Raw genomic sequence first — 11984 nt, 5'->3', positions numbered from 1 at the left:
AAGTGCCATTTCAAAGTCTAATGAAATGTATTGATTTTTGGTTTATGTTGTTTTTATATTTGCAGCCTATGTGAAACTTGACCTAATCTAAAACTACCCCACCATGAACTACTGTGTTTCAGGGAAGTGATATGTAAAAGTGCCGCTTCAAAAATGGGCCACGCACGATAAGAAATTCTGGACTTTAGGAGGGCAGCCCTCGTATTTCCACAGCAGTCGACCAGCAGAGTTTGGCCCCTGCAGTATAATTGATAAGACTGGGTGTGAATGGCTGCTCTCTGGCAGCCAATGGTTGAGCACCGGATGCGAGATATCCGCTGCAACAACAAGCGCTCTGTTCCCCCTTCAGCTTGACGCCATTTACAGCCCAAATCCCGACCTCCTCTCCGGAAAGAGCAAAACACACACACTCACACATGAGAAAAAATACCTACTCGCCAACCCTCAGAGCCTTGCGGATAAAAACCCACCGAATTAATACTACTTCTCAGCTGGAGTTTTGTCTCTCATTTGTCCCTTCCCCCCCTCTACTTGTTCTTCTGCAAAAGTGAAGTGAAGTGAAGTTTACACTCCGCCGGTGATTGATTGTGAAGTTTTCGTTTTAATGCCTCGTGCTCTTGCGCAAAACACGGGATTTACGTCTTAGCGCTGCCTTTAATCAAAATGCGCTCCGGTTGGAAACTTTCTCAATGGATTCTACCGACGGCTTTCCAGACTGAGTTGTTGACGTATGGAATAAACACTCCTTCATATTGGATTTACTTCACCTAAACGGGAGCTAAAGGGTCGAAAGCACGGTAAGTGTAGCCTTTTGCAAAACACAAACTAAAACAACACGTATTTCTTGTTTCATTAACATGCTCTAAGAAGTTTGAGTCGTAGTGTTTAGCTTGCATGTATAGCCTCTTTTACAACCCCCCCCCCCCTTCCTTTAGCTTACTATACGCTATATATTTTATTTATTCTCTTTTAATTATATTTATTAATGTATGTTAATCTGTGTCTTCTACTTTTCCTCTCATCCCTTGGTGCTGTAACAGTGTGAATTTCCCCATTGTGGGATTAATAAAGGTTTTTGAATCGTAAACATTAGCTTATGACGTTGCCAGGGCTGAGTCTAATGTCTAATTTAATTGTCCATCTCACTGCTGGCGTCTGCTTTATTAGGAAATAGTCGCGTCCAAGTTGGCACAAGTGTTTGCCTCTATGTGCATTCATGCATCCTGTTGCTTCCCTCCCATGCAAACAACATAGCATGTCTACTGAAACTGTGCGATACGATTTATCTTCTGCACAAATGGATCTTTGTAATATTAAAATAATCTGCCACACACAGTGGAAAACGCTGCCTTATCAGATGTGAATCAGAAACAAAAGGACTCATTGGATTTCTATATTTATCTCAACGTACTAGCCTTGTCATTTGTCAGTTTTTGCTTGAAAAGGCTTGTTTTCTTTATATCTCTAACCTCATTTTTAAGAGCTGATGCCATCACTATGCTCCAGTTAACTTCCGTCAGCCCCCACACTTAACCCACCCACTGTGGCCAACATGGCTTGCACACAGGCCCTGTAGGTGCACGAGGGGCCGCACATACCCCCCTAACAGGTTATCATTTGAGTGTGCCTGCAAGCTCTTCATCTGGAGCAAAAGGATCATAAATCCTAAAGGAGCCTCATGCATGCTCATAGAGAGCAGTGCTTCAGTCCCCCACCCCCCACCACCACCACCCTTGAAGGCATCACTCACACTTTACATGGACTCTTTCATGCTCCAAACTATCTTGTCACTCATCATTTCAAGTGTCACAATGTAAAATGGGTTAGAATGGCGAAGGTTGCTGCAGGCCTTTTACCATGCAACAAACAAAAGCCCTTCCTGTATTGTCATTGAAAGGGGGGACCCTCAAAGATGGCATTTGAAAGCTAATTACCACAAGTAAAGAGAATTAAGGCCACTACTGTCAGTTTCTTTACTTTGATGTGATATGTTGGTGAAAACAAGGCTGTGCATTTGAATAGGTTAGCATAGTGCCCTGTCACTCTGCATTTATCTAATACTTACTCCCTCCATACGGTAAATCAGTGGCATTACAACTGATCTGGGGCTGTGAGTGTCCATAGACTAGATGGCAGAATTTTTGCTAAGGTTAGAAACTTAAAAAATATATATATATATATACAAAGGGCAGTCCATAGTAAAACTAAAGACCATTTAGTGCCCTTGTTCTGCCTACACTCACTCTTATACGTAGCTTTAACTTATCTTATCTGTTTGGGCCATATTCAGTCTTCAGTAAAAATACCGACAGAACAGAAAAAAACGAACTCTGATCATCACCACAGCCTCTGAGAATGGAAATATTGATCCATATAGATAATGTATGACTAAGATATTTAGTGTAGAACATTGTAAATACATATTGGCTACCGTTTGACACATGGTAATTACATTAGAAGTCTAAGGACATGTGTCCAAAAACAATTCAGATGTCATGTTTTGTCTGACTATTATTGGGTTTTGGACTGTTGATCAACTTACTATCATGTATGGCAACAAAAGCATCAAACTCTTACATTTGAGAAGCTGGAGTCTGCAAATGTTTCCCACTGTTGCTTTAAAAAAAGACAAATGATTATTCGATTATCAAAATATTTGCAGATTAACTTTCTGTTGATCGACTGACTGACTAATCGATTAATTGACTAATCGTTGCAGCTCTTGGATTATATTCTTGATTTACCGTTTCATAAAATGGCAGAAAGTAGTCAAATAAATGCCCTTCACAATGTCCCAAAGCCCCAGTTGACATTTCATTGACCAACAGCCAAAACCTAAAGATCTTAAGTTTTATATCTAAAAAGACCAAAAGAACCAGGGTTTATTCATGTTAGTTCAACCAGGATATATTCCATTTAGTTAAATTGCATTTTTGGCAGTAAATCAATCAAAATAGTTGCACATTAATTTTCTTTTTCTTATTTTGAACGTTCTTAGGGCATTTTAAGCGTTTCGAGAGTCGAGAGACAACGGGAATTTAGGGAGAGAGATGCAACAGAGGTCTCCAGCCCGACTCGAACCGGGGATGTTGCAGTTCATGTTTGATGTCTTAAGCTACAGGAGTTAACTGCAGATAAACTTTCTGTCAATCGACTCATTGATTAATCATCTTTCACCAATCATTTCTCCCTCTCATTTTCCAAGTAAACTTTCTGATTTATTTGTCTTGGTGAGGATAGTCGTCGTCGTTTCATGGGTGTGGGGAAACAGGAAGTTTGCACAAAACAGGGAAGCATCTAAATTCAATAAAGATATCAGTTCATAAGCATGACACCTGGACCTGCAACTTGAACCCGCTAGTAGAGTAAACAAAGTTATCTGTTTTTTTGTGTGTTTTTTTTCTAGTAGCCACAGACGGCTGTAGTTCCATAGACCCACTCTTGCGTTAAAGCAAGTCTCCAAAATCTGATTCTGAAAACGTCCAACCGCCCCTCACTACTGGCTCCAAACATTACACTATGTAATCCAAGCGTCCATCTCGCTCCCCAACACTATGATGTGTTTGTTAGGCCTTATTTCCTTGTACAGATATTGGTTATGATTTGCATGTCATCATTTGCATGGCTTACCACCGACGGGATATCAACTGTCTGTTTCTGTTACAGGACTTCAGATGTGTCCCATGCCAGCCACAGTGACCCTTCAGTCCCGATATGGATTCCACAAGTCAGAACGACAGCGACGGGGGAGGAGGACGCCACGGCCGGTCACCACCCACGGCCGGCACGCCGCATGACGAAAGGAGAGCGCAACCACGGCCTCCGCAAACCCAAGGTGGTTCGCCGGATCCTGGGTTGACCAACAGGGCCCATACACCGGCAGTGCTGTCTCTGGATCAGATCAGCATAACCGGGAGTAGTAATGAGTACACAGAAGGGCCCACGGTTGCCCAAATCTCTCCAGCCTCACAGCACAGAAGACAGAGGAGTGACTTGGTTACGATGCCAGGTCCACGGACCAGCGGGCAGCAGGAGACTGTGGAAGAAGGGCCCAATAATCTCCGTAACCTGCGTTTATTGACTGAGTATGGAAACACAAATACGTCCATCCCTTCCAGGGAGGGCGCGCTGCGGTCCTCCAGTGCAGAGGACTCCCAGAGCAGTATCAGGACCAGCGTAGGGAGTACTTCGTCGGGCCAGCGTCTCCTCAGCAGCCCGCCAGGCAGTAACCAGATAATCAGAACCCAGCCGAAACGGGCGGAGCTGAATTCAGAAGAGCTGAAGCCCCTGAGCGGTGAGTGCAGGGCCGTGTTGGCCACGGCAGGCAGCGCAAGCTACAAAAATCATGGCACGCACGCCAACAAGTGCGAGGACTGCGGCCGGTGCCGGTGTCCAGAGTGCAGCCGCCCCCGGGCGCTCCCTTCCTGCTGGATGTGCGGCCGTCGGTGCATGTGCTCGGCGCAGAGCGCGGTGGAGTACGGGACGTGCATCTGCTGCGTCAAGGGGCTCTTCTACCACTGCTCCAGCGACGACGAGGACACGTGCGCCGACAAGCCCTTCTCGTGCTCGCAGTCGCACTGCTGCGTCCGCTGGACGGCGGCGTCGCTCTTCGCCCTGCTCTTCCCCTGCCTCCTGTGCTACCTCCCGGCTAAAGGATGCGTCGCCGTGTGCCAGAGCTGCTACGACCAAGGCACGCGACCCGGCTGTCGGTGCAAGAACACAAACCCAATCCACTGTGAGGATGTTGGCAAACCAGCGTAGACAAAGATGGTGGTGTTACAAATTATGTTAAAATGAAAGAAGGATGAAAAGACTCCATGTTGACTGAACTGATAGATGGTCCTGTAGTTAAAAGGTTTGATTTAGAGAGCTAATGATGCTTGTTTTTTTTTTGTGTGTGTGTGTTCCCCATCTAGATCTTCATGCCTACCAGATCTGGGTAGAAACATAGTCACATTTTGCCTTCACTTGTCAACTTTGAATGCTTGGCTGACAAAACTGGAGGTGCATTCACTCACCCTAGCATTATGAGTTTCACTTCCAAATGTAAACCAAAATAAGCACTCCACATGTTATAAGGTATGAAGACATATTCAACTACTGTTTTAATCCTGAAAAATAATTTCTTCACTCAAGTGCCCAGATATCGAGTTGTTGCTATGAGAGTCCAAATAGATAGCCTTTTTACATTTAATACAACTTATATGCTAAGAACAGACTCCTATTATTAACTGTATGTAAAGTAGGAAATGCAAAAGGTATGTACATTAGAAAATGAGTTTGACAGATGTTTTATTTTTGTACATATAATAATACTTCAACTGTGAAAAGTTTTCTGCCATACCAGAGGCACCTTGATAAAGCCACATTTATATGAATCAGTAAACAGTTCATTCATACAATGTTTGTACATTCACTGGAATGTATATCAATCATTTAATGTAATTTACAAATGAAAAGTCTTATCCCTTCTACTTGTAAATTGTACAGTGACCTTATATGAAAAATTTATTTTCTAATTCCAACATTGCTTAGTGTAAAGTTAAAAAAAATATATATTTATTTGAAGGTTTATTATTTTATAATAAAACATATTTATTTTGAGGAAGCATTGTTAATGTGTCACCTCTCACGGGGGCTACTCTGTAGTCGCTGCAGATTCTGAGGTGACCTGTAGGAGTGTCAACGCTGGATCAATAGTTCACTATGAATTAGAAGACAAATATATTAACGTTTGAAATTAAACAACCTTGAAGTCAGTATTGTTCCTGTTTTTATTTCTGCATTGTCTTGTGTACTCTTTAAAACCAGTCCATTATGGCTCGGACCATATGCCCTTTTTCCCGATTGGATTCTTTTGCGATACCGATTCGCTTTGTATTGCAATTTTTATTTATCGCGACTCTAGAAGCATTGCGGTTCGATAGTATTGAGTATTGCGATTTACTTTTCCTTCTTTTAACAAAAACAAAAGTTTAAAAATACATTTCTAGAAACAACATATCATGAGACTTTTCTCTTTCGAGATTTTTATTTGTAAAGAAGTACTATGTATTTTCTGCTTTTTGGTCAGAAAACTGATATGATGTAGTCGCCGTCAGCGGTACTGTATGAACAGAAAATATTTAGGTGAATCATTGGTTTAAAAAAATGTATATGTTTTTTCACCCCTAATGTCCATTAAGTCATATTCAGACAATGAAGCAAATGATAGATATGACACAAACATAGATATGACCATAATGTATTTCTACACCACTATAAGAACATGTACAAGTGCCAGTTTTGTCTTGAGACTTTTCCGGATGGTTTAAGCCAGACTTAAGCACTTGTGTGTTTGACATTTTTAATTGAACGTCTCCACGAACGTCTCCGGTAGAGCTGTCGTCAACCCCGCTCTGCAACACAATCGCTCCACAATGTTTACAGAGATCAAACGAGGACGCATTAATGTTTCTTCCTTGGGCCTTCTTAAGAAAAACATCTGGCTCTGGTAAAGCCATGTGTATAGGAATGTGCTCATGTGCCCATCTGTTTGCATGCTCTCCAAAAAATGCCTCTTGAAAATGATTTACCTTTTTAAAATTGGGTTCTATATCACTTCTTTTTAATCTTAAAAACCAAGCACCCCTTCTGTTGTTTTTGCAAATATGCATTCATGTAAGCCTACAATTACACTCTGGCCTGGCTTCAAATTCACTTGATACACGTTCTTCTGTATCCTGCAGCTAGGCCCTTTTATTCCTCCTCTTTTTTTATCAAAGATTTGTTCAGGAATTCCTTGGTTTTGAATGTCCCTGCAGGCGAAACATAAGCCTGAAACATAAGCCCCTGACACTTGTTGACAGCATACGGACGTGTTTGCGGCACGGTATGCATTCAGAGCCATGATTGACACGCAGAGGCCCAACCTGCACTCACTTGTTTGTTATTCATCCCCTGACTTTGACTGACTGTGTGTGTGTGTGTGTGGGTTGCTTTACATAATTATCAACTTTCACCTATTTTACAGAATCGGTGGAGGAGATGGAAACATAACGGGCAGAATCCCATTAGAGACAGAAAAGGGAGAGTTGATCTTGTGTTTAGTCTTTATCTTTCCAGTCGCATGCCTCCTCTCTCCCTCCATTGTCTCAGCTGTGAATGAAAAGGGAAGGGGTGGGTGTGGAGGAGGACGAGGGGGGTGGGTTGTTAGGAAGAGGGACCGCAAAGGGTTAAAAGCATCACTTTAAATGACAAAGACCTAACAGTTTACCCCCGTATTCAGCCCGGCATGCATTCATCCTGTATTCAATAGTCAGGGGGTCGTTTTGGCTCCCTAACGCTCCTCTCAGCTACCTGCTCCTACTTGGTATTCCCATAGGGAGATGGTTGTCTTGTTGGGGGGGATTAGTTGAATGTGTTGAAGAAAATATATCTGTTGGGACATGCAGTTATAAAGCAAACTAAGGCATATTTTCACATGTGCTAATGAGAAAAAAAGTTAATTTCTTCACTTAAAACGCATTTCTCCACACACTGATCAATAACAGTGTTTTATTGCTACAACTTTGGTCTCTCAAGTCTACATCTCATCTGTGAGCAAAATGTTCACTGGCAAAAATGGCACACCTCGTTCTTAAAGCACACGGGCCCTCCTTGGATTTTCTCGGGTCCTTTTTAGTTCCCCCTTTTTTGGGGATCTGAAAGGGTTTCTTGGCAAAAAGCTGTATATCTAGGAAAAGTGTAACCGGATGTTCACGGTGCGCGTTACATCCAAAAATGGCTTCTATAGCTTTTTGGACTGACCGGGAATATGTTAAGATACACTGTTTGTTTGTTTTTAGAAGTAATACGTTTAGAATCACTATATTGCATTGTACTACTGATTACTACTTTTATGTTTGACTTTTATAATCTTCTAGAGTCAAATGCCATGCATGCACAGACTTACTCAACCAATATACTGACAACAAAGTAGCGCAGAAAAGGGTAAAAACAAGATACACGGAGAGACATTGTTTATCCGGCCGGCAGTCCCAGTGATTTGGCAGCAGAGAGTAGCAGGAGGAGGAGGAGGAGGAGGAGGAGGGGATGTGAATTGGAGAAAAAAAAGGCCCCAGAACGGCTCTCTTTGTTGGTTTTAGCTGCCGTGGCCCCTGCGGCTCATGGCGGCTGCGGGGCAGAGCGGCCTATTCACCCTGCTCACCAAGGCAGAACGCAGCACAGGAAGACAGGAAGGAAGCGAGGCTATTCTTCATGGACACATTGTCTGTCTGTCTGACGGCCAGGCTTAAGCAATCAAACAGCCCTGTGAGAGAGAGGGAGGGAAAAGAGAGGAAATACAGGCTGGTGAGGGAGATGCACGCCACCCTGTGAAAGCACTACAACTGTTAAAAATAGATTATAAAATGTACTAAATGTATAGTATGTCATGGCAAGAAGAATGTTGGCCTAACTGCCTCATGCACTGTTTAAAGTTAAGCTTATAGCCATATGTATGTAGAAAACTTCATTCTGCAAGTACTTTTTTTTAACTCTTACCACAAATGTAGTACTAAAATATAGTAAAAAGTTCATGTACTATACTAGTACATGAAAAGTACTATATATAAGTGTGCTGTATATGTAGTAACTTTAAAGTTGAAGAAAGAAATCAGTATTTATATCCTTCTGGTGTTTTGTATTGTATTTGTATATTTTGGTTAGAATTGTACGACGGAGCATTAGGGCCACATCAAGGGAAAAAATTAAGGAGGAATATGTTTTATTTATTTTGCATTTTGAGAATAAAGTCAACATGATGAGAATAATCACTCCAAGTAGGCTATGTAACTCATATCTATGATGTTGCCTACATGGCAGCTGGCATGGCGGACAGTCGCTCTGATGAGATTACGTGATAAAGGAGTTGAATTTATTCTTTTAAGTCATTTCAACTTTAATCTCGACATTTCGACATTATTCTCGAAATGGTAAAGTTCAACTTTATTCTCGTCATGTTGACTTGATTCTCGACATTTCGACTTTATTCTCGAAATGCAAAATAAATTAAAGCTGCAAGCAGCGATGAACGGGCCCTCCCCTTCTTGCAGTCGGGGGTACTGGCAGAGGCAACATCACATGTAGACCACACATTCTAAGTTTCATGTAAATCGGAATAACTTTTGCCAAGATACAACCATTCGTGTTTTAACAGCCTACAGGAAGTTGTTCCTCCATGCGCATTGTTTTAGCTATTAAAATTCTTTTGATAACTTTTTATCTCCGAATCTATATACCAGTTTTCGTGCCGATCGGACTCACGGCCAGTAGTCAGGAGTAGTTAGACAGAGTAGGTAAAGAATGTAAAACACATGAAAAATGCATAATAAAAAATGGCGACCTTCCGGTTGGGCGGAGCTAATGAATAGATGGGAACTATGTCCGCAATGATTAGAGAAATATGGGTATTAAATCTGGTGAATATCGGAGCAACTATGTCCAAGTTAAGGCCTTCCAGGCATTAGGGGGCGCTATGGAGCCCACTTACAGGTTTGGGCCAAATTGCTGTACAGTCTCGCAAAGCTCCCAGGTGTTTATGTGGGTGCCAATTTTTGTGAGTTTTCATATATATTGAGGCCGTCAAAAATGTGTCCATGGGCTAAAACCAATTAGGGTCCCATAGGCCACGCCCATTTTGACCAATCAGTACCTTACTGTAGGGGTGGCCTCATGAGTGGCCCTAGATGGTACCCATCAACTTTTGTAAATCGGATGAGCCGTTCATGAGCTATAAACTTTATGTACTTGTAGCGCCCCCTAGTGGCCAATTTTCGTAAAATGTGTGGGGCATCTCCAGAGGGTCATGGCAAACAAGAATCTTAAGTTTTGCGTCGATAGCCATTATTTTGGTCGAGATATGGCAAAGTTGGTGTTTGCATACTTAGGTACACAAATTTGTTTGTGCATAATATGTGCAATTTTTATCCTATAAAAATTCTTTGGATAACTTTTTGTCACGTCCGTCTGGAGATGCTACCTGCCAAGTTTCGCGCAGATCGGTCGCACGGTCTAGGAGGAGTTCGGCAAAGTAGGTTTTTGATAAATTGCGACTTTTCACGCATAAAAGTCTAGGCAGAAATGGGCGTGGCCTAAATCAGGAGATTCAGCTGGATCCAGGGAACGTGAAAATATATGGTTTTTGAATGTGAGATCTACGGTTTGGGAGTTATAGGGCCAAATGCTTTTTATCTGCAATTGCGCCACCCAGTGGTGGATATGTGTAGTTTTTTTTTTATCTTTACGATTTTCACCAGTTGTGACGTGTGCAACTTTTTGTGGGTTTTCGTGCATTCTAACCCACTCAAAAATGCGACGAGGAATTGGTAAAAATAATCTGAGCAAAAACAATAGGGTCCTTGCAGTTTCACTGCTCGGGCCCTAATAAAAAAAATATCTTCCTCCTTATTTCTTTTCCTTTGATGTGGCCCTAATGCTCCATGGTAGAATTGTAATTACCAAGAAGAAGAATAGTTTTATTTATTTTTCTGCAGTGACAGCACCCGCGTCTTTGATATTGTTTTTTTTGTTCCGACTGACAAAGTTTGCAGTTATATACTATTTTGAAAAATGTGCACAATAGCTGCCGTGTCATTATAGTTTATATGAAAGTGAGGAGAATTCCAATTTCAGTCCGACTTCAAATCCCTGCACTTTAAACACATTATGTAGATTATATGGGTCAGGCATATGGGAAAAGTGGCGGATTGAGTTGCAGTTTAGTTACTTCTCCACTTATGTGCTCACGACCGAGTTGATTTCAAATACAGTAAATGAACTCATAGTACCTCAAAGTGTTTTAGAGTCATTTAACGTTGCTACAGTTGGCAGAGGCAAAACAATACTTGTTTGTTTTTACCTGAGATGATGATGTCACTCTGTCATGTCAAAGACAGAGATGCCAAGGCATTTGAGAGTGGAATCATGGTTCTGTACTCTGAGAGTGAAATGTGTTTGCTTTTGTTTTATAGAAAGAATCATGGAAGTGAATGCTCTTTTCTCTTTGGTGGTAAATCATCTTCCGGAAAGTGGCTGGACTTTGCCACCGTGGTTTATCACGTTAGACAGTGATGACAGCAAAGACTTTCTTTGAATTACACAACCCTTTGTTACTGAAATGAGAACGTGCAGACTTCAGTGTTTTCAGAATAGTGTGTGCAGAGATGTATGCAAAAAAAAAAGAAAACATCAGGCTTTTAAACTTTTAATAGATATGTTTTGTATTGCTTTTTTTAATCACTCACATTGGTTGTAGCTTGTTGCAGAAAAGTCAGTTTAACATAACACATCAACATGGCCGCAAACAGAGGCTACAGACTGTAGGTCTAAAAGAAGAAAAAAAATACACCTTTCTCTTCTCTACCGGTGAAAACGCTTTCTCAGAAGCTGAACTTTTCTTTCTGGTTTTCCGACGTGGGCGGCGAGAGATGCACACATCTTGAGCTCGAAGCTAAAGCGCATCCCCCCCCCCCCCCACCTGACTGTGGTTTTACTTTCCATTCAGTGTGTCTTCTGCTACTCTCACCGTATATTCAGTCAAATTACATAAAGAAAACACGAGTTTTATTCCAAAATATGGAATAAGTGACACCTTGACACTGCCGCAAAGACTTTTAGTGACAAATCCCTAAAAAGTGCTAAAATGTCCACAATGGCACATGTTATATTAATAACTTTTGTACTTTCATATTCAATTTTTATAGAGCACCGAGGAGACACGTTCACCTCTGCAGCTTTGGGAGAGCGTACAGCTTTGCAAGGTGAATGACGGGGCACGTCTGCACTTAAAAATCTTATGCAACCTGAGTTCTATGTCAGTGACAGTGTACTGTTATGCCTTGAGGAAGAAGATTACAGCAGCCAGCAAGAGAGACGCTAGAGAGTGTATCTGTCATAAAAGTTTAGTGAGTGAGTAGAGATGGAGGGTGTGTGTGCAGCATAAAAGGCTGCAGATAAGTCTTTGC

At 41.8% G+C, this 11984-nt stretch overlaps 1 protein-coding gene across 1 annotated transcript; it reads left to right on the top strand.

The window, feature by feature from the left end:
- Positions 1-403: 403 nt before the first annotated feature.
- On the top strand, positions 404-5180 carry spry2 (sprouty RTK signaling antagonist 2). Its single transcript, XM_078243910.1, has 2 exons — positions 404-797; positions 3667-5180. Exon 2 carries the CDS (start codon positions 3715-3717, stop codon positions 4759-4761), a length of 1047 nt encoding a protein of 348 aa, XP_078100036.1. The 5' UTR covers positions 404-797; positions 3667-3714; the 3' UTR covers positions 4762-5180.
- Positions 5181-11984: the final 6804 nt, after the last annotated feature.

Source organism: Sander vitreus, chromosome 24 (genome assembly GCF_031162955.1).
Source record: "Sander vitreus isolate 19-12246 chromosome 24, sanVit1, whole genome shotgun sequence".
NCBI lineage: Eukaryota > Metazoa > Chordata > Actinopteri > Perciformes > Percidae > Sander > Sander vitreus.
The sequence above is the reverse complement of the archived record's forward strand: the minus strand, read 5'-3'. Positions and strand labels throughout refer to the sequence as shown.

Excerpts from the sequence above, each read along its gene's own strand:
- spry2 (XM_078243910.1), top strand. The coding sequence starts at position 3,715 with ATGGATTCCACAAGTCAGAACGACAGCGACGGGGGAGGAGGACGCCAC.